Source organism: Pteropus medius, unplaced genomic scaffold, assembly GCF_902729225.1.
Source record: "Pteropus medius unplaced genomic scaffold, Ma_sr-lr_union100, whole genome shotgun sequence".
In the NCBI taxonomy this organism is placed as follows: Eukaryota; Metazoa; Chordata; class Mammalia; order Chiroptera; family Pteropodidae; genus Pteropus; species Pteropus medius.
In genome coordinates, this window is record NW_024344378.1 from 22,397,590 (window position 1) to 22,420,831 (window position 23,242).

At 48.2% G+C, this 23,242-nt stretch overlaps 2 protein-coding genes across 5 annotated transcripts in view; one reads left to right on the forward strand and one right to left on the reverse strand.

Annotated features, from left to right (window-relative positions):
• The window catches only part of CRTAC1 (cartilage acidic protein 1), a 149,574-nt gene extending 126,540 nt beyond the window's left edge, over positions 1-23,034 (forward strand). Inside the window, exons 14-16 of one of the 4 annotated variants that reach the window (XR_005654710.1) lie at positions 2,094-2,237; positions 17,090-17,249; positions 22,894-23,034. Coding sequence is in view for 3 of the 4 variants with exons in the window: in XM_039871574.1 (XP_039727508.1) it covers positions 2,094-2,237; positions 10,474-10,517 (188 nt within the window). In the remaining variant the exon portion in view is untranslated. Of the gene's footprint in view, positions 1-2,093; positions 2,238-10,473; positions 11,650-17,089; positions 17,250-22,893 lie in introns of those variants that run through there. The other 3 variants (XM_039871576.1, XM_039871574.1, XM_039871575.1) reach the window with 3 other exon arrangements.
• GOLGA7B (golgin A7 family member B) overlaps positions 16,278-23,242 on the reverse strand; it is a 31,099-nt gene continuing 24,134 nt past the window's right edge. Inside the window, exons 3-6 of the mRNA XM_039871577.1 lie at positions 19,670-19,795; positions 17,889-18,041; positions 17,704-17,805; positions 16,278-16,509 (exon numbers count right to left, since the gene is read on the reverse strand). Coding sequence (XP_039727511.1) covers positions 16,399-16,509; positions 17,704-17,805; positions 17,889-18,041; positions 19,670-19,795 — 492 coding nt within the window. The 3' untranslated portion in view covers positions 16,278-16,398. The remainder of the gene's footprint in view (positions 16,510-17,703; positions 17,806-17,888; positions 18,042-19,669; positions 19,796-23,242) is intronic.

Genomic DNA, 23,242 nt, shown 5'->3' on the forward strand with positions numbered 1-23,242 from the left:
GTGATGGCTGGGGTGGGTCCATATCTCTTATGGAGAGCCACCAACTGGTGGAACAGCAAGCAAGGGACTGGCAGGTAAGGATGTGCATTGCCGGGGCATTGGAGCAAACCAGGGTATGGAATGTGGTCTCAGTACAGAAAAGAGATTGCAGCCTTGGGCAGTCCCAAGGGGCAGGTAGCTGTAGCACTGCCAGGACTGCAGCTCTGGGAGGATCTAATGACTTTCTGAACGTCTCCCAAAGGCTGGGAGTGGGAGAGGGGCAGCCCAGAGGCTCAGCATTCAGAAAGCCCTCAACCCAATGTCTTCCATCCCAATGACCGCAATGAGGGGTAAGGTCAAGGACACTTTCTGCCTTTCGACCCTCAGGCACCATTCTTCTCAGCAAGCGCTTATCAGCCCCAGGTGAATGGGTTTGCTACTTGGGTACAAGAGTAAATAAGGCAGACACAGTCCTTGCCCTCATGTGGCTGAGTGCCAATGAGAGACACACACGAATAAATAGTGATGCCCACTGAGTGTGAGCAGGGATGGGGTGGGAGCACAAAGGTGGGACCCTAAACCAGTGTAGGGAGGGGTCGAGAAGATTCTCCGGAGAAAGCAAGATCTAAGCTGAGAGCTGAGGGCTGATGAGGGGTTCACCAGGCAGAGAGGAGAGTGTTCCGGTGGAGGGCACTGCGTGGACACAGGACCGCAGGTGAGAAAGTGGAGCAGTACGTGAAAATGAGTTCCCTACACTCTCCATGTCCCTACCCCGGCCACTCCGAACAGACAGTGAACGTACACAGAAATTTCAGCATCTTCTGTGTGCGCTGTCAGGACCCTGTGAGATCACCAGCGTGGCTGCCTCTTCCTTTTCATCATCCGGCAGACATTTATGTGCCTCCCACAGACAAGGCCCCGTGCAGGATGCTGAGGATGCAGGCCAGGCACCTTCTCTGGAAGACATTCATTCTAGTGGGGGAGAGAGACCACAAACATGTAACCCAACAGCTAGATTAGATGAGTTAAGAACCCTTTAAACAAAATGCTTTCTGGAGACTGTTCTAGACAGAGTGGTCAAGGAGGGTCTCAAAGGAGGGGACCTTTGAGCTAAGGTCTGAAGGATGAGAAGGGTCTGGCCACAGACAGAGCTGAGGGAAGAGCTTTGTTGGCAGAGGGAAGAGTGGGAGCAAAGACAGGAAGGCAAGAAAAGGCTTGGTGGGTCAGAGGAACAGGAAAGAGGCTGCCGTGCCTGGAGAGGATGGAGAAGGATGGAGAGGTTGCAGGAGCCAGACACCGAGAGGATGGAGGAGCCAGACACAGAGTCCAGGAGAGTCTTGAAGCCCCAGTAAAATGTCTGGACTTTGTGCTTAGGGCCCTGCGCAGTTGAACAGAGAGTGACATGATGTGATCACATTTTCGAAAGATCACTCTGACTACCAGATTGCAGAATGGATTGGAGGGAGAAGTGTAAGCCAGGAGGCCTGTCAGGAGGCAGCTGCAGAAATCAGGCAAGAGATGGTGCTGGCTGGGAATAAGCTGGTAGCAGAGGAGTGAGAAGGAGGTGTACAGATGAGAGGGGCACTGCGTAGGCCGAACTGATGGGATCTGTTGTTAAATTGCCTACAGAGGCAAGGAAAAAGAGGACTTGGGAATCACTCTGATTTCTGCTTGAACAGCTGAGCGGATGATGGTGGCGTTGATTGAGTTAGGGAAGATGGGAAAAGGGACAGAAATGGTTTAAGGACAGAGAGAATCTAGAGTTCCATTTCAGACCTGCTAAGTTTGAGATGCATGTTAGACAGATTCACCAGTCTAGAGTCCCGGGGAGAGGTTGTGGCTGGAGATAGGAAGCCTAGAATCATCTATTTATGACAAGACCACCTAGAGAAAGTGCCATAGATAAGAGAAGACCTGGGACCAAGACCTGGGACCAACCCTAACTCATAGAGGTCAAGTACAGTAGGAGCCAGCCAAGGGAACTGAAGTGAGAAAGTTGAGGCCAAGAAAGAAGAAAGGACATGCCCCAGGTCACAGAGTAGGTGGGGCAGCAGAGCCTGAGTAAGGACCTATGCTCCACATCTCCTGGGTGAGTGGCTCCCCTCGCCTTTCAGACACCAACGAATGCATCCAGTTCCCATTTGTGTGCCCTCGAGACAAGCCTGTGTGTGTCAACACATATGGAAGCTACAGATGCCGGACCAACAAGAGGTGCAGTCGGGGTTACGAGCCCAACGAGGACGGCACCGCCTGTGTAGGTAAGTAGGGAATCATCTGTTTATGACAAGACCGCTAGAGAGCTCTGCAGAAGCCCCAGATCAAGGTCCCCAGCCCCTGCCTTCTCCTGGCTGGATGGATTCTCCTTAGACCCCCACTGGGTCTCCAGAAAAGACCATGACAGAGGTTTGAAGAAGTCCCACCACTACTGCCACCATCTGAAGGGCCCCTGGGGTGTCGTTGTGTCCTGGCCAGAGGTCATTGCTCTTCTTATTTCTCCCTTTTCTAATTTCCTAAAACAAATGTTCCTACCTTAGGGCCGGCCCATCTTTTCCTACCTGGGATATAAACTAACTCCTACTACATATCTTTGTCTGAATTTCTGAACTGGTATTTGTCTTCTTCCTCCCAAACACTTCCCCCCACCCAAACCCACCCCCTTTCTCTTTTTCCCATTTTCTATCTCTCTGCCCTATCCTTTTTGCAGCTCAAGTGGCCTTTTTAGGTGGGTATCCTTCTGCCGCCTTTAGAATCTCTGAGCCTCTCTCTTGGGCCTCATATCTTTCTCTAGGCCTTGGACTTTGCCTTCAGTTATATGCATTTTAAATCCCGTCAATAAAGGAAAAAAAACTAATAACCTTTGTGGAAAACTAAATCTCTCCCGCTGCCTGTCTCTCTCTCTCTCCATGCCCAGTAGATTCTACTGTGTGCTCTTTCTACATGGACAGCAACGGTGGCCATCTTTAAAAAGGGAAATTTTAGAAATACTGATGTTTATGTAACCTTAGTCATTTGTGAAGCCTTTCTTTGCATGTTTTCTGAGAAAACAGAAAAGGAAAGTCTCCCCTCTATCCCATCCAGCCTCCCTCCCTCCTTCAGAAGAATCAAGATAGTCCCCTCTTTCTGTACCCTCCAGTGTCATGTGTGGCTTATTTTGCCCTTAACAAAGATGGCTCCCAGATGGTTGCTTGCTCAGTTGATTCGATAATGTATCATGTGCCTACCAGCTTGGCCTGTGCTGTTTCTGCTCTGTGTGCCCTGACTTCCTATGGTAGAGAAAGCCTGATTGGGGTTGGTGGTGATGATGGGAGAGAAAAAGGGTGGCCCTTTGAAACCCTTGATACAAATGTTAAAGCTTGAACTTGCTAAGTCTTCCAGCCTCTTTCTGGAGAAATTATGCCAATAAACTCTCTGCTGGATATTAGTGCCTAGCTGGTGGAAGAAAAAAAAAATGTGTCTGGGGCAAAGTAGATGCTGGTTTGAATGTTGAATTAGCAGCAGCCCTTCTACCATGTGGCACTTGGGAAGCAAATCATGAGAAGAGAAAGTGTCTAACCCAGATCATGAGCAATGGTTTGGGTGTGTGTACCAATGACCACGTTTGTGGGGCTGGGGTTTGGGCCAGGTGAGGGATATGGGATGAGCAAGGTCCAGATGTGGAGACAGTACTCTAGGCCTCTTGCATGGGGAAAGTCACTTCTCCACTCAGGACCTCAGTTTCCCTAATCTAAATGATAAGAGAGTTGGGCTGGTGTATCCCTAAAGGCCCTTTCCTTTGTAAGACACCTCAGTGTGTGGCTGGGCATAGGCATGGCTAGTCTCAAGTTACCCTGATTTCTAAAAAGAACCTTGCAACCTGCTCTCCTCTGTGATAAGCTTGGAAACTGGAAGTGCCTGTAACCAGAATGCCCTTAGGGAATGATGTAACGCTGTAGAATACTTTCATAGCCAGCCTTGGTAGTGAAGGTTCATTATAAATCACAGATCTATTCTTCATGGGGGAAAAGGTCACCCCAAGATATAATAAAATCACACTTTAGAATGCAGCAACCCTTTTTAAAACATAGTTAACAACAACAACAAAAAAAACACTACCATTTTCTGATATAATAATAATACGCCCAATAAATCACAAAATATGAATTCCTCATAGCTCGTGCTATTTTTACTCTTGGAATAGGAGCTTAAATGAAAAGTTTTAAAATAAAAACAGCTACAATTTCACAGAAAAGCATACAGCAACTTAAAAATCGCTCCACTTCTGGGAAGCCCACTCCTGTGTGTTGATACAGAATTAAAGATTGAAAGGGCCTCAGAAATGAGGCTCAGAGAGATAAAGTGATCTGCCCAAGGTCACAAAGCCAGCTGGTCCCCGAGCCAGGGCTAGAGCCCTCTCCCACCACACCATCCTGTCAGGAGAGTCACAGACAGCGCTGTCACTGTTCAGGCTATTCCCTAGTCATTCCGAAAGATGCTGCCTTTTTAAGAAATGAACAAGTGTGCCTAAGATAGTAAGATAAGTAAAACCCAAAACCCACAGAGGCAGTGGTTCCAAATGCAATGGTAAATGACAAGATAACAGAGTCCATTGACTGGCTGCACACACAGCCTGAGAAATAAAGGACAGGACTATGAGACATCCTGCCAAGGACATCAGGAGATTCGGGGTGACAGCAAACTTCATAGGGTGGCTTATACGAAACAACTATGAATCCTTGCACATTGAGTTTCTTATAACAGGCCATATTTGTGATATTTTATCCTATGTGGTGTATGGGACTAAATGAGTTACAAAGAGAAGTTCAAAATCTTCCAGCTGTTAAGAGCACAACTACAATATCCCAACTCCAGGGTAAGAAGGCTTTCCATTACGTTTATTTATTCATTCATTCAACAAATATTTGTTGAGCACCTACCATGTGCCAAGTACTGAGAGCTAGGCTCTGAGCATACGGTAGTAAGTGAAAATGGAATGGTTGCTGTCCCCACACTGCCTTCCTCCAGCCAGGTGGAGGGATAGGAATGGGACTCAAGGGCTTTCTAAAAGGTCTAGCTAAATTTGGGGGTTGCTATACCAGCAAGCAAGGTCTCTGCATTTATTCATATATTTATTCAACAAGCATTCATTGAGAAACTCCTGCACGACAAGCACTGGGTCCTTCTTATGAAGAATGTAACAAAGTCTCTCCAATGAGGGAGACAAGTCCCCTGCCCCACAAGATGTTGTTGTATTGGAAGAAATATGAAGCTAAAAGATACAGAGAGAAGGCAAGGCTGAATCAAATCAATATTACCTGCCCCAAAATAACAGGGGGCATTGCCAGGGGGCCAGGAGTCCAGGCCTATGCTGAACCAGCCACAAATGTGTGGGTGCAGAGCTGTACCCAAGCCAGCCAAGTTCAGGATTCCTATCCGCCACTTTCTTCTAATGCCTCTTCCTCTGAGACCCATGGGGCCTCAACCCTTGCCTTCTCCTTCTCGGCAGACAATTCTTTGTCCCCTAGCTCCACTCGGGCTCCTGACATCTTTATTAGCTTATGCTGGACTTGAGTTTGTAACGAAAATAGCAAACGCTCTTGGGGCTGACCAATATTGGGATGGGCCTGGAAGGGATTATGCAAACGGAGAAGCTGTGCCCCATCTGAAGGGGGCAGCCTCAGCTCACTCTAGCAGAGCAGGCAGATGGGCCAGCATCACCAGAGCTTCCCATTTTTTCAAGACTAATAATAATGATAATAATAATACCTTTTTATTCTGCCCAAGAATACTCCTCTTCCTAGGAATGTACCCCTAAAATGACAATAACAGCTTATACTTACTTAGTGAGCTCGGCGTGTCTGCGTGGGATCTAAACTCTTTACAAGAATCAACTCATTTAATCCTCACAACAATCCCAAAAGACAAGTGCTATAATTATCCCAGTTTTACAGAGAAGCTGAGTGGCTTCTGTCCTCAGTCCCATGGCTGGGACAGGCAGAGGGAGGACTCGGTCAGGGCAGTCTAGCCCCAGCCTGTGCTCTGACCTCTGCGTCTTCCTTCTTCATTCGGGGTGGCTAACTGGTTACACAAAAGCTACAATCTCTCATACTGCCCAGGGTGAAGGGATGGGTGGGGAAAGAAGAAGCAGAGGCCCCAAAGGACCCAGGATCTGAGACAGTCTCGCCACAGTCGTATTCAAGCTGCAAGAAGAGATGGCAGTGCCTGTGTTGTTTCCTCACGGGGTCAGCTCGGCCAGCCTTCACAGACACAGAAGTGTGAATCACCCACAGGGCCTCTTCGAGCATCTACCCAGTTGCCAGCCCTGTTCTGGGGAGGTGCCATTCTGAGGGCCAGGAGTTTGATTATGTATCACTCTGGCTGCTATGGCCCCCTCCCAGGGTCTGGGCATCACACCCTACCAGCGCCACTGGACTGCGGCCCAAGCAGGAACCTCACTCCAGCCTCTGAAAGGGGCTATCGGTCATCTCTCTCCAGAGCCACATGGAGACAGGAGGACGAACACTTTATATTCTCAGGGAGCTAGCTGGGGTTTTCTGGCAGATTCCAGAATGATACTCCTACTCAGAGTCTCAACCCAAGAGGCAAGCCAAGTCCCTCCCATGTCTCCTTCCTCAAGATCAGCCATCATCTCTCTCCTTCAGTGTGGGCCAGACCCCAGCCACATCCTGTCAGGGGCTGATGTTGTGTCTCCTTAGCAACAGACACATTCTAGAAGGAGGAAGAGGGAAGGCAAGAGAGCACGGGCTGGTTAACTCCACAGATAATGCCGGCCCCTCCTTCATCGGCTTGTCCTCTTGAAGAACTGCTGTTGAACAGCAAAGTGGTCAAAGGGTAGGCCATCAGAGAAGAATGAGAAGCAAGAAGAGGGAAAAAAAACCTCCTGGGGACAGGAGCTAACATTTACAGAACGCCTGCCATATGCCGAGAACTTTACATATGTGTCTCCATTAATCCCCACACCCACCCCAGGAGAAAAAAAAAATGTTATTAGTCTATTTTATTACCAAAGAAACTGAGGCTCAGAAAGAATTAGTTGCTCAAGGTCACACAGCTAGTTAAGTATAAAAAACTGTGATTCAAGCCGGCAACTATCTGGCTTTAAAGCCCGTGTTCTTAAACCTTATGGGGTGCAATCTTCAGGTAACTGATATCTGGGCAAATTATTTAACCAGTTGTCACTCGGTGTACACTGACTGGACACCTACTAAGAGCTAGGCATTGTTCTAGTGGCTCGGGATATACATCTGTGAACAATACCGGCAAAGATTCCTGAATGCCCTGGTGACATATGGCAGACACTACACAACATAATAAGTAAAATATAGAGAGCCTTAGGAGGCGATAAGTGCTATTTACAGGGGAGAGTGTAGAAAAGCAGCATGAAGGCAAATCGGGATGCTGGGATAGAGGCAGAATGCCATTCTAAATGGGGTTGTTCAGGACGGGCCTCACTGAAAAAGAGGCATTTGAGCAAAGACTTAAAAAGGTGACCTGTCCTTCAACCTCAGTTTTCTCATCTGTAAAATGGGGATGATACCCACCTTTCAGTTATTATGTGAAACAAGATGGTATAAAACACTTAACTAGCACATGTAATCCCCCAATAAATTAGAAATGTTATCAATATATTATTAAGTAGCAAAGTTCAGGTTGCAGCTGGGTCTGTTCAGTGCCATAGCTCATGTGCCATACCCGCTGCAGCCCAGGTCACTTGGCAGTCTGCAATGAGAGAGATATGGGGGCCACTGGCTGCCCACAGGGAGCTGACAGCTTCACAGGGAAGGGACCTCGAGACCAAAAATGCCCATAACGGAGCAGAGCAAACCCTCCTGGGGCCTATGCTGATGTGCTCAGCTTAGTTCTCATGTGGTTCCACTCTCAAAAAGGATAATCATAAAAAAAGGCAAACCAACCAGGGAGGACTTGGCATCGACTGGACTGGATGGAGCAGGGGTCACTGGGAGCTAGTAAACTCGTCTGGGAATTGGGCCCTTGGCCATCACAGAATCCAAGGTCACTAAATCCAGAGGCACCTGAGAAGTCATCTAGTCATGCCCCATCCTTTTCAAATGGGGAAACTGAGGCCCAGAAAAGAGCAGTGGCTTTCTGAGGACCACAGCCTAGCCAGGAATCTGACTCCTGCCTGGTGCCTTCTTGCTCACTCTGCCCTCTCTCCAGAACGCTCAAGTATTTCAGAAGCACAATTGTATCAACAACTTCAGAAATATCGGGGGACAGCACTGTTCTTTCCATTGTGCTGACACAGAATCAGAGTCAGGGTAAGCACCCACCAAGTGAACAGAGGAACCACACCTGGACCATGGAGCACGGCCAGGATGAAAGACCTGAGTGAAGGTGCCAGGTTCAGAGAGGGTCCTTCTCAGCTGGATGAAGGGAGGCTGCGGGCAGGGTCAGGAGCATAGGGGATAAGGGTGGGGACAGAAGGTGCATCTTGTCCTTCCTTCCCTGAAAGTTCCTGCCCAGCACTTCATGGTCTGATTTCCTGCCTGCTTGCAAGAAGCAAAGTCTGGGGCCCAGATAATACCTGTAAAGGTGGCTCATTCTCCTCTTACAGCTAAGGATTTGTCCCCCAGAATCACACACACACACACACACACACACACACACACACACACAAGATCTAAGGGCTAACTCTCCCCACACCCACCCAGACCTGGGTGCTGAGCTCCTGGGGAAGGAGAAAAGCACAGTTGAGTACCCCCAACTGCTCGTGGGGACAGTGGCAAAGGGACAAGCTTAGGCTGAAGGGAGAAAGGTAAACCCCGTGTACACCTTCTCTGCACTTTCAGTTCCTGGGCTCAAGATTACAGGCCTTGAAGGCAGAAGCAGAAAGGAAAGAAAGGGAAGGAAACTGGGAGATCTCAAAGCCTCACCCCAATGCAGAAGGTGTCTCATGTGCCAAAATGCCACATTCTTAGAGAGCTGTCCCGAAAATAGTTACAGCCCTCCGTCCCTCTCTGTCTCCCTCCTTCCATCTATCCTTAAAATTTTTCTCTTCACTCTTGAGACTCTGGGATCAGATGGACTAAGGCTTGAATCCCAGACACCACCTAAACACGCTGTAAGTGACCTTCAACGAGCTGTTTCTCCTCTCTGGGCCTTAGTTTCTTTATCCACAAAATGGATAAAGAAAAGTAACACATAACACAATGGATAAAGGAGACATAACAACCCCATTGAGCTATTGTGAGGCTTCATGGAGACAAGGCATGTCAGGTGCTCAGTGCTCGGTGCAGTCCTTGGATTGATAAAATGCAGATATTATTATAGAATCTGTTCCAGGTCCTTTCACTTCTTGGTTTCACTTCTAGTGGTGCCCGATTTCACAAATATCCATAAATCATTAACCGGGGTGACGTTAGACCTATAAGAATCCTTCCCAAGAAGACACATCCATCACTTAGAGTTACAAATACAGATATTTGTATTTGTAAATTGTTCATTTAGGGACTTGGTTACAGAGCATCTTCGCTGTGGTGAGCTCTGGTGCTGTACTTAGATCTGCACTGGGGAGCACAGGGCCAGTTGGTACCCATCTATTCACCTGCCTCTCGAGGGTTGCGAGCATCCATCTCAAGCCAGGCAGCCCTCTCGCTCATCTCTGATCCATCTCCTTGTACCCATCTTCTCTGTATTCATCCACTTACCCATCCATTCATCCGTACATACGTACATACATACATCTGCCCATGGTACTTCAGTCTCTGGGGCTACAGGTCCAGACTTTCCAGTCAAAGCACTCAGCCACCTCAAAATAATGGCATTTAGGGAACACCAGGCAGGGGCTGAGTGGAGTGGGATGCACGTTTCCTTCCCTCCCCTCCCAGGACAGGTGGAGATAATAAGCTCAGCCACGAGACCACAGCCAGGACAACATTACTAAAAGCAGCTGCCCAGTGCAGGGGATGGCTTGGGTTCACTGCTGCTACTCTTTAATTGAGTTATTCGGTGACCATTTGCCATTGTATTATATCATTCAGTGACTACTCACCTGTCTGCCTCTGCCTAAGTTACTTCTCAGTGGCATGTTGCCCCAGCATCCTGATGATTTCACATCTGTACATTCTTATCTCTTCCTGCCAGCCTGTAATGGGCTACACTTCCCATTCACCTGCCAAGGGCAAGGCACTGTGACAAGCACTTGGGGCAGGGGGAGGGCAGTGGTGGAAATGAGTAAGATAAGATCCCCACCATCTGCGTTTACCAAGGAACTGGGTGTGGGCAGAGGGAGAAGGCCATCACTATACACGACATCTTGTAAGCTGTGTATGACATTTCCCCATTCCGGGGTCTTACTCAGCACTGCTCTCGGGTGGTAGCTGGTCCCCAATCACTTTTCCATCCTGGAAATCAATAACCTGAATTACTCCAAAATAACTAGTTCCTTCATGCCCCTACAAAGCTAATTTGTCTGTGTCTGTATTTGCTCACGTGCTTGTCTCTGGGTCTGAAATCTGTCTTTATGACTCAATCCAGGTAGAACGATTCTTTCATCTGATTGTGACACACTGGCAGAATGAGACTGGGATTTGAGTTGGACACTTAGGTCTAAGTCTTTGTTCTGACACTTACTAGCCGTGGGTGTTTGTCAAGCTACCTAACCACCTGGGACATCAGTTTCCTCATCTATAAAATAAGGATTCAGATATAACCACCCACCAGAGTGTTAGAGAACTAAATGGAATACTAATGTACACGAATATTCCCGGCATATATTAGGGAATCAGTGAACCCTTGGATAAATGTCTGTTTACTCTATGCAAGAATCTGAAACCTTGCTATAAATCTATGTCGTGAGGACATCATATAATGAGGTGTAAGTGTAACTTCAGCAATAACAATAATATCTTACATTGGAGAAACAGACTATCGTTTACAAAGATGCATTCTCATAATGCTCTCATTTCACAAATGACAGTACTGAGACTCAGGACAGTTAAGTGAATTCCTGAGGGTCCACAGAAGGCAAGCCCTCTGATTGCCTTCATACTCTTCCACCTCCTCCATCATCGCTGATTTGGAACCACAAATCCCAGTGCAGCTCCAGGATGCTGCACGCCAAGTTCGGCCATCCAGCAGATGCTGAAAAGATGGGCCTTTAAAACGGCCTCTTAGAGGAAGAGCTGTGAGCTCGGCACAATCTTCCCTGGGCGCTGCTAAGAGAATAAATCTTCCCACAGTCATCTGAGAAGGGTCAGGAGGGAACCTGAGAAGGCGGGACTCTGAAAGGAAGGAAGGAACTGACATGACTGAACACCTATTTCATGCCAGGCACGTTCACGGCCAGTTTCTCACCGCCTCCTTAAAACCAGTTCTCAACCTTTTGGATGTGGGGGGGTCACATACCCCTCTGAGAATCTCCCGAAAGCTATGGATTCTCTTCCCCAGGCAACGTTACATCATTTTGCATACAAGTACAAGAGAGTCAAGGTGATAAGAACTCCTGGTATAAACCTGGACTGTTTTAAGATTTTCTTAAGCACTAAGGACCTTCACTTTTGAATGTCCCACCCCTCATCGGATCAAATATTTTCATATACATCCCAACCCATATTAAATTATAAATACATACACACTGGCTGAGTTGAATTGCAGTTGACTGTTTGACACGATGTTATATTGTGTAGCTATGTAATAAATCAGTAATTTCGATTTTGTGCTTGCTTTTTCTATTTTGGAGCCAATAAACTTTTTTTGGTAAACTTTATTGAAACGTATCATACATACAGAAAAATACACAAATCTTAAGTGTACAGCTCAACGAATTCTGAAGCAAGCACACCTGTACAACTGGCACTGTGCTCGAAAAACAGAATATCATAAGCACCCAGGCCCCTTTGCATTCACTACACCCCACCTCAGGGCAGCTGCTATCCTGACTTCTAGTGCCACAGATTAGTTTTGCCTGTATTAGAATTTTTTAGAAGTGGAATCTTAGCGTTCATATTCATTTTGTGTCTGGCTGCTTCCATGGAACCCATAAACTTTTTATTCATGTGTCACACATGTTCAGAGGCTTATGAAAAAACTCACCAGCTCTAGGTACCGCCCAAACCAGGGGCTCTCAACCTCGCCTTTTACACTAGAACCTCCAGGGGAACCCTGAAAAACTGATGCCCAGGCCGCACCCCAGAACAATGAAATCTGGGGATAGGACCAGGCATCGGCAGTTGTTCTTGCTCTCCAGGTGACATCGATTGCAGCCAAGCATGAGAAGTACTGTCCTAAGCAATTCTATAAAGCATTAGTATCCCTATTTTGCAACTGGGGAAACTGAGGCTTCGCCACCTGCTACTGTCATGAAGCTGGAGCTCCAGTTCGGGTCTGACTTGGAGTGGCATTTGCACTGCCTTCATCCTTGGTGAACAGTAAAGCCAAAACCAGGTGGAGGTGCCTCCTGCTGAGACCCTCCTCACTGTAAGTCCTTCCGGAGCTCTGGAGAAGGGAGGTGGGGTGTCCTAGGCTGCCAAGATCACCCCACAACACACATACACCTCCAGGAGAAAGGCAGCACCCCAGAAGATGGCTGTAGAGAGAAAGAGTCACCACCAAGCGGACTCCACCTTTACCCCGCGTCTCTTGAAGCCACAGTAAAGTCCTTGCAGGTGGGAACGGCTGCTGGTTTGGGAGTCAAGGGGAAGTTTCTCACAGCTGAATAGCTCTGATTCCTGGGTGCAATTTACAATTCCGCCGCTCGGGGGCACCACAAGCTCCTGTAAACTGATTTTCACACAGTTTACCCTGCCTTTGACCAAAAGGAAGCCAGAAAGTGGAGTCCCAGAGGCAATGAGCTGGAAGCAGCAGCCTTGAGCTGCCTGGGGTTTTCTGTGCTCCCCGGTGCCTGATAAAGCCTGTCTCTGACTGACAAGGGGGATGCAGGCACATGGCTGCAACCAGACGCAGAAGAGAGGCCACTTTCCCCATAACTGAGCCAACAGAGGAAAGCCAAGCAGAGAAGCCCTCACAAGACTGCCCCTATGGGCCCTGCACAACCATGAGGAGCACAGCCCAGACACATTCCCATGATGCCCTGGGCTTGGCAGTACCAGCCCTGCCTTGGAGGCCAGGAACAGCACTAAGTCCTTTCCTGGGAACCTGCCAACTCCTAACCCTAGGATAACTGAGGACTTTAAGCTTCTGGAGGGATCACTGAAGCTGGATCTATCATCTTCCCTAGAGTCCGGAGTCTAACTGTCTAGATTCAAAGCCAAGCTCTTCCACTTCCCAGTTGTATAACTTTGGGCAAGTTACTTAGCTTCCGTGAGCCTCAGTCTCCCCATCTGTAAAATGGGAATAATAGTCCACAAGGTAGCGGCTTGCTGTGAGGATTGAATGATAAACTATGGAGAGTCTTCGCCTAGTGCATGGCACAGAGTAAGTGCTAAGTAAATGTTAGCTCCTGTCATTTTATTATTATTAATGTAACGTAATGTAGTTGCAAACAGGACAGACAGAATGAACCTACTGAAACAGCTTCAGTTGTGACAATCTCCGCATACCCCCGGTTTGAGCAGAGACAGCAAGTCCAGCCTGCCCCATGGCTCAGGCAAAGGCTCAGCTGCCCCTTAGGAGCAGTCAGTATAAGCATGAAAGCTACCCAGAGTCTCATTCAGCACCACCTAGAAGGAACTCCCTCCCTAAATCTCTACTCAGAGACCGTAGCTGTTGTCCCAGAGTCTGGGGAGATCGTCTCTTGGCTCAAAGAACTGAGTGTGTGACCCCAGCCTCCCTGCAGCCTCAAGCAACTTCCATCTTCGTGCCATCTCTTTGGTGTCAGAGTGACCACTGGGTCAGACCTTGGTTCTAAACTTGGCACTATCATCAGTCGTCTGTGTGACCAGGGACCAGTCACTCACCCTCTCTGGGCCTCCCATCTGCCTCATTTGGATGATCTTGAAATCCCGTCCGAGCTTTAGCATATGGTTTTAGCAAAGTACATGGCACATAGTAGGTATTATTTAATTTCATAAAAATGTTAGTTTTATAAAATCCAAGACAAAGTATGGCACACAGTAGGTATTATTTTGTTTTATAAAAGTGTTTAGTTTTATAAAATCCAAGGCACAACTCTGCTAGGTTCCAACACACACATATGTTTTTAGTCTTTAGAACTGAGTGTTTAGAACTGAGTGAACTGTGATCCAACACCTAACAGGGCCCAACCCATGGTAAGAGGTCAAGAAATGGGTATTTATTGAATTAATGTATTACTTTCGACCTGGCTTTCAATCCAACCTGTTCTCCACATCCAAGGCCGTAAGTGCTCCATATAAGCTGCAGATGATCTGGAATGTCTGCCTCCCCACTAGACCACAAGCTCCAAGAAGACAGGGTCCGTCCCGTGGTGTCAGGCCTGCTGCCTCTTCAGGAACACACTCAGCCCCGCCTCCTCAATGTGAAGTAGGTGGGCAGCTGAGCATCCCTCCCGGTGGTCCTGGGGCATGGAACTGACCCCCATCACCATGCGGAGAGAAGAAGCACAGAGCCTTGAGCTAGACAAGTCCTTTTATTGGAAAAAGAAATAATAAAATAAAAGGCCACTGCATCACCTGTGCCCAGCCACCCCATGGGAGAGACACAGGTCAGACATAAGGCCCAGCCACCGAATGGGCCAGGGTGGGCACAGGCTGGGTCCAGGGGTTTAGGGGGCCGTGGCAGAGCCCACTGGGCTGCAGCTCTCTGGGGCGATTCTTGGACCAGGACCCACTTAGGCTCAGGGGCTGGGCCGCCCTCTCCAGCACTCTGGGTAAGCACCTCCTTTCCACACATTGCTCCTGTGTGCAAAAGGAAATCTGGCCCCTCTTTGGTTCCAGAAAGCTACCTGCAGCTGCTGGTCTTTCACACCCACTTTTAGCACCTCCTGCCAGCTGAGGCGGGCAACCTCCTCCTGTCCATCCTCAGGACACCAGGATGGGGCGGCTTCCTTTCCACTGGACTACCAGGCCTCAGCATCCGGGGACTCACTGGCTGGATGCCCCTCTTTCCTTTCAAGAAAGGAGTTTGCCTTTTCCCCTGCAGGTTGTCTGCTCTTTTGAACATTCAAGGAAGCCTGGCTTTCACAGCCTTCGAGAGCCCCGGAGCCTGAGCAGGCTTAATATGCAGTGTCTGTGGCCCTGTTGCCTCGTCATGGGGGGCTGAGAGAGGGGCATGGAAGGCCCTGGAAGGTTGGCTCTGCTCTCCTAGAACCCCAACTTCTCTTCTGCTAGAATGTACACAATAGTCAGAAGGTGAGGAGAACCTTCTAGGGCAGGAGGAGAGGACAGGAAGAAGAGCCAAGCTGGCAGCCCCAGACAAGGAGCGAGGGGCATTAGGACATTTATTTACAGGGAGACAGGCTGGACCCACACAAGGAAGCAGCCGCGGACCATCGCACATGAAGATAAAACAGAATGCAGAGAGGGGCAGTGATTGGCCTAGCAGCTGAGGAGAACATACAAGTGCGCTCACACACAGGTGCACTCACACGTGTGTACGCATATGCCCATACAGGTGCACTCACACGTGTACTCACACGTACCTACACATATGTGCATTTATTCTCATGGTGCACTCACACATACGCCGACATGCACACACACACTCATTCTCACATACATGCAGGTTCTAACATCAGGAAGTTGGTTCCTTTTCTCGAGGTCCAAGTCCCCCAAGGCTATATCTCTCCATTAAGCATTTCTCCAGACCCTCACATAACCTCCCAGAGCCCCAGGCTGCATATCCCATGACCAGCGCCTGGTGGCCTGCAAAGTCTCAGGAGTTGGATGCTTCTTGACAAGGCCAAGATGGCTTCAGGCTTTGGGTGGAGGGCAGGGAAGCCACCAGTCTGGAAGAGTTTAGGAGGGGGCTGAACAGCTCTCCACCATGGCGCCCATAGTTGGGCCACTCTCGTCTCCCCAGACCTCAGATTATGTGGATGCAGGATCATAGACAAGCAGATGCCCTGTGGGAGCATCAGGAAGCACAGACACTGGAAGACAGCAATGGGGAGCAGGACCCCGAAAGGAGAGAGTCCTGGTGGACCTGGGATTTGGGATGAGAAATCATGCAGGATGGGAATTCTCTGTGTGACAGAACTTGGCCCCCTGCAAAGTATGGGGAGAGGAGTTGCAGAAGAAAGAAGCTGTCCAGATTGTGTCGTCCCCACCCCAGCCTCCCTGTGACCTAGTCCAGCCCCATGGAGAAGAGCCAGGTCAGGAAGTGGACCATCCTGCCAGGGAGGGAGGGGTAAGGGTCACAGGTTGATGGCCTGCAGTAAATTAGGCCAGCCGCCCTCCCTCCCACCCCAGGCAGCAGGTGAACCCAGAGAATAACTCAGAAGCGAGTACTCTGGTATCGCAGCCTTCTCAGGTCTGCAAGGCCATCTGCCCGGCCATACACCTCCCTGCAGGGACTCTCGGCCAGTCACCGGGCTCCCGCCCCAACACCCCCACCACCACTGCTGCCACTGCCGCTGCTGCTGCCGCTACTGGAGCTGCCACTGCTGCACCGATCCTCGTAGATGGAGATCTCGATCTGGGGCAGTGTTAAGGAGGGCTGCCAGCTGCCAGCAGGGGTGGACAGGAACCGGCTGGTGGAGGCAAGAGAGGACTTGGAGGCCTGGAGACCCCGAGCCCCGCCCCCCCATGCACACACTCGGCTCAGGCATGGGGACTTGCAGGGCTGGGCGTGGGGAGGACACACAGCCAGGGTCAGAAGCGCACATTCTAGAGGGTCTAATTACCGAATCCCAGGACACAATATGTTCAGGAGGTGGTGTTACTGTATGGGACATGCGAAGACTTTGGGGTTCTGAGTTCAAATTCCAACTTGCCCACCCTCAAGCTATGTGACTTTAGACCAGTCACTTCCCTTTTTACCCCACAGTTATCACATCTGTAAAATGGAGATAATAATAAAATCTTGGAGTCGTTGCGAGGCTTAAATGAAGCGACACATGCCGGCGCCTGGCACACAGTACGGGCTCGATAACAAGAAGCACCTCTCGCTGGACGTTGTAAACTGAGTCTGGCATTTGTGTTTTCCTTACTCTTTCTTCTTAATTTTCCAGTAACGTTTACTTTTTAATCATTCTCCTCTTGCTGCTGCTGACTAGGGGAGGAGAGCATGCACACCTTGACCAGGCGGAGTGAGCAGGCCTATTACCCCAGCCAGCCTCCCACCAAGACCTCGTTTTTTTAATCTGTGAAAGGGGGACCACCGGACTTACCACAAGGGATTAAATGAGGATTGCATGAGATCATGGACATGTAAATGTAGGTGGAGATTTGCATATTCCTTGAGGGGCATTATAGCCTCATAGTTCAGAGTGGGCCTGGGCTCAATCCTGGCTCTGACATTCACCAGCTGGGTGACCCTGAGCCAGTGATTTAAGTACCATGTGCTCATCATAAAGGGGAATAATAACAGTTACCTACCTTATAGGAGTGTTGTGAGAATTACATGAATCCATTGTTTCAAAGCACTTAATATATCTGGCATTATTAAGCACCGATTAAATGCAGCTTGATAAATAAAAGCAAACTCTGAAATTCACAAACAGCACCAATTGCTTATGGTAGGGAAGGGGGGTTCAGTGACCCGAGAGGTGGGGAATCCTAGGAAAACCCTGAGCAGAGGCCTCTAGGGTGGCCCCATTTCCTGGCAGCCTTACTGCAGACCCCACTGGTTGGCAGCTCTGCCCCCACACAGATCAGCCAGGAAGGATACAACCCTCATTCCACGTTCCACAGGGTCCGTTAGCAGGAGGCCTCGAGGGGCAAAGATCTTCTCATTCTGCTCCTGGATGTAGCGGGAGATCTTCTTGAGAACCTGCAGGGAGGGGGAGTCGATGAGGGTGAGCGGGGGCAGGAGGAGATCCCTGGAGGAGGGGATGCGGGGGATGAGAGGAGCACCTTCTCGTAGTGGGTCTCCATGCAGAGGAAGATGAAGTAAGCCGTGGCACAAGCCAGGCAGCCCTCCAGGTAGGAGCTGCCCCCAATCTTCTCAGCCTCTGCGTAGAAGCCGTTGAGGGTCTTCACCGTCTCCTCAAAGAGCTGCCGTTCAATCTGGAGGGAGAGAGGGACAGGGAGTCAGGCCGAGGTCAGACTCCCCAGAGTGCGGACAGTCACAGGTTGGGGGGTAGCTGTGGTGGGGCCACACCAGGAATGGGGCAGCACACAGGCAAGACCAGAGAGGCTGTAGGTGCCCATAGAGCAAAAGGGCACTGGACTGGCTGTCAGGAGACCTGGGGTTCAGTCCAGACTTGGCTGCCAACTAGCTATGTGACCTTGGACCGGTGATTTAACAACTCTAGCCTCAGTTTCCACATCTATAAAATGAGGATAAGAGTGGCTACTTGGCCTCTTGGAAATGGGAAACTCCTACGATATTCTAGATAGGAACATTTTCTCCAGTGGATCAGGCTAGAACTCCAGTGACTTTGTCACCCCATCCCCTGTTCTGATGGCTGTAAGAGAACTCAGGACCTAATTGTCAGGGTCTCTTCATGTTTGGTTGGGACTCCAGTTGCATGAGACATTCAATGAGACCTCAGGAGTGTCTCTCCAAGAGGGGACACTTCCTTCTAGCCAAGAGTTTACATGAAATGTGACAGCCCCATGTGTTTGGACAACTGGGAAGCTGTCCTGCCTAAATCCATAACCACAATAGCTAACATTTATTCAACACATTCCACATTCCAGGCATTTTTAATGTAGTCTTTTATTTAATCCTCACAACGATTCTATCAGAAAGGTACGACTATCATCTCCACATCACAAATGAGGACCGATCAAAGCTCTTTTCTATGATCCAGGCAACCATCATCTCTCTGGCCTTTTAACTGGTCTCCCTGTCCCCAGCCCAGCTAAGTGAGCCTGTTAAAGTCAGACTATGTTACAGCTCTGATCAAGAGCTTCCCAAGCTTCCCAACTCTCTCCAGGTAAGATCCTCAGGCCCCCCCTAAGCCCATCTCTTACTCTCTTCCTCACTTAGTCCCCACTCCAGCCACACTGCCATCCGACAGCTTCTTTAAAAATGCCACAGATCCTTTGTGCTTGTGGCTTCAGCTGTAACACTCATTGCCCAGACACCCCACTGCCTGGGCTGCTGAATGAAAGGATCAGGGAGGGTCTGCCCTCTGCCTTCCCCCAAACCCAGGCCAGTTCTATGGCAGTTTAAGATAAAGGCTGCATATATCCTGGACCCAGGAGCAAAAAGCAAAGAGAGCTGATGACTTTCGATGGGCCATTCGTCCATGAGATACCCAAGAAGCTGAGTCTGGAAGAAGGGACTGGGCATCAGGATTTTTTTTTAAGAAAATACTAATGTGCAGCTGGGGTTGAGAACTGCTGCTAAAATTTGGAGGTTCCTGAACTCAGTCCAACAACGGAGCTAGCATCTCTGATGACACCTAACATCCTCCAACAGGACTCGGGAATTTACATTTAACAAGCTCTCGTGCTACTGAAATATGAAAGCTGCTGGGCTAGAAAACCTCAGAGGTTTCCTCAGCTTTAACTTTCAATGAGGCAACAGCAACGCTGTGTTAAGAATTTTTTTTTAATTCTTCCCCCATGAAGTGGCTAAACATGTGTCATATATTATTTTTATACTAGAAAAAAAAAATACACTTGAATAAGTCCATCAGTTCCATCATGGCCTTTGGTCCAAGTTTAGAAAAAGATGTCCTTACCCGGCTGTCCAGCTCTGGGGGGAATTTGGTCTGGAACTGACAGATGGTCCCATCACTGTAGTCTCTCTGGATAAAGACCTTAGTGGCCAGCGACGCACTTCGCCGGAGCTCCTGCAGATTGTGGACCTGAGGAGACACAGAAAAAACAAGTGATCAGGGTGACCATCCTTCTAGGTTTCTCTGAGACTGAGGGGTTTTCAGGATGTAGGTCTTTCAGCACCCAAATCAGGAAAGTTCCTGACAAACCAGGACAAATCGGCCAGCCTACAAGTGCTCCAGGAAGACCTTGAGGAAGTAGAACTGTGGGGTTTGCACAGAAGATGCCTCCAGCAACCTCAGAAAAATCTGAGCCAAAATGAGAGATTCTAGAACCATCGGCAGAGCCAAAAACAAATTTTAACAAGAGTAAAAGACTTCTTGGTGGCTGGCCCAGATGCTGGTTCATTCTCTCTCTCTCTCACACACACACACACACACCACACACACACACACACACACACCCACACACACACACACACACACGGTGAGACCTTTCACACTTTCATTCATTCACCAAGTATCAGATGTTCACCACTGTCAGGCCTTGGCTTGGGGAACCTAGCACTGAACAAGTCTGAAGTCTCAAATCCCGCTGAGTGGAGCTTATGGCAGGCCTGGGAGCAGGGAGTGTGTAGAGCAGAGGAGAACCTGATGTGTCCATGAACTCAGAGGGAGATTCGGGTTCAGGACAAGTTATGGCCCAGGTCAGGAAGCACCACAGATGGTGTTCATGTCCAGCCCTTCTCACCATAGGAAAAAAGAGACCCACAAATGTCCAAGGCCCCAGAAAAAAATTGTAGATAAAATGGGCTGAAGCCAGAAAGTGAAGAAATTCCCTGCCCTTGTAGGAAGCAGTGGGGAGATTTCTGTCCCCTGTCCATACCTGCAGACTTGACATTGACCAAGACTCTTATCATTTGGGGGAAGTGGGCTCAATTCCACAGAACAAGGCCTCTTTCTTCCATGTCTAGCCTCAGTCACCCACATTCCAGACAAGCAACCCACTGGGCGAAATAAGCTAGACATTAGAATCCCATGGAGAAGAAGCCCCAAAGGCAGAGTGAACACACAGCCAGTTCATCCTGTGTAATTAAGGTGAATCCAGTCAGTCAGCTTTTATTTATTGAGTCCCTACTATTGCCAGGCTCCAGGGATGCCGAGCAAAAGACAGTCTGTGAGCTCCGGGGAGGAAGACAAGTAAATATATAATGAATTCGACTGTGATAAATGCTACAGAGAAGTAACTTCTTACCCAGGAGCGCTGACTCAGAAAGGCTTCCTGAGCTCTATGTTGAGTCAGAAAGGAAGGCCAGGAGTTACCGGTGGTAGGGGCAGGCGGTAGTGGCAAAAGGGAGGAAAAGGCAACCCAGACAGAGGGAGAAGCATGTGCAAAGTAACGAAGATGGCAGAGAAGGCAGTCTACTCCGATGACTGGACGCAGATTTCAGCAAGAATAGAGTTGGTTTGCAGATCAGATAAGAACATCAGGAGAGTTCCTTCTTCTCCACAACCTCACACTTATTATTTCTTGTCTTATTGATAATGGAAGTTCCTCAAAAAATTAAGAATAGAATTATTGTATGACCCTGCAATCGCTCTTCTGGGTATCTACCTGAAAAACTTGAAAATATTTATTTGTAAAGATATATGCACCCCTGTGTTCATTGCAGCATTATTCACAATGGCCAAGAAATAGAAACAACCGGTGTCCTTTGATAGATGATTGGATAAAGAAGTGGTGGTACATATATACACATGGAATATTACTCGGCCATAAGAAGAGATGCAATACTGCCATTTGCAACAACAGGGATGAAACCTGAGCATGTTAAACAAAATAAGTCAGATGGAAAAAGTCGAAAACCATATGATTTTACTGATATGTGGGATATAAAACTGAAAGCAACAAATGAATAAGACAAACAAACAAAAACTCATACACACAGATATAACAGTATGGTGGTTAGAGAGAAAGTGGGGTGGGATGGAGGTAGAAAATGGTAAAGGGAGTCAAATATACGGTGACAGAAGGAGATTAGACTTTGGGTGGTGAACATACAATGAAACATACGGATGATGTAGTATAGAATTGTACACTTGAAACCAATATAATTTTATTAACCAATGTCACCCCAATAAACTTAATAAAATTTTTTTAAAACAACATTGGGAGAGTATAGAGGAAAGTTAGATTGGAAAGAGCCGGAGGGGTTTCTGGAGGGGAAGATTTAAGATGGAAGATACTTAAACTTGCTTATAAGCTGGGGAAAGAATAAGGAATGAGAGAAAGTTTGCCAATGTGATAGTAGGAGCGAATAATTGGTAGATCGAGGTACTGGAGAGGTACGAATCAGACACAGACCACCATATGAGATTTTCCTAAATCCAGGTGAACCTTGCTCTACATAAGAGATGAGATCTTAAAATGTCGTGATTGAACTAAATAATGCATAAATGCTCCTCTAGTTTTAATAGTTCTTGTTTCCTCTAATCAAGGTTTTAATTGAAGTCCCCTTAACATCTACTGGGATCCCATGATAACTGAAAAATAAGGAATGCTTTGCTAATATAAATAAGTTATTCAGCAACATGTCTGCTCTGCCTGGTTAAGGTTTCATACTGTTTTATTTTCAAAAGAAAAAGAAGGGACTATGGCCCTTCTCCGCCCTTCTAAACCAACTGACATGAGCCATTTGATCTTAAAGATGGATTCCCTTAGCCCCAGAAGGATCATTCTGGCAACTTTGTGAGTGGTGCATGGGAAGTGGGCATGGCTGGGGTAGGGCGTCAGTTGGAGGCATGACTATCTTTGTAGTAGTCCAGGGGAAACTAAAGTAAATCTAATCCCAGAAAAATGATGTGAGAATGGAAAGAAAGAGGGAAAAACTGTGCTTTAGCCATTCTGATATAGACTCAGCTTCCTCCCCTCTGATATCCACCTTTGTCTGTGCCTGAATGCACACATGCACTGTGTGCTGCCATGAAGACATGTGTCTCCAATGGCTGGCTTGCTGTTGACCACAGCCATCTCTTCTTCCTCCTAGGCACAGAGCTAGATTAATTCCCCGATTTCCTTGCAGTTAGGTGTGGACATATGACTGAATAGAATGGGAGTAGAAGTGATAAATGTCATTTATAGGCTCGTAAAGACCAGCCACTCCCCTGTGATCTTTCCCCTTCCACAGAAACCGAGGGAGCCACATGAAGATGGTGGAACCAGAAGCTGGAAAGATCCTGAGTCCCTACATCATGACCAGGAGGAGATCCACCCACTGATCAGGAACTTCTGTCTGGGACTTTACTGAGCAGGAAATAAACTTTTGTATTACGCCATTAGGATTTTCAGGGTGCTACTTTACATAATACATTCTCATTTACTCTTGGCTTTTACTCATGGGTTCTCAAAGTAGCCAGAGTGGGAGGGGTCAACACCCTTTCTAACCCCAACAATATCCTGAGCCTTAGGACACCATCCTGACTCTGGGTGACGGGGATCTGCTTCCCTCCCTGGAGTTTTTGTGGAGTCTTGAGCTG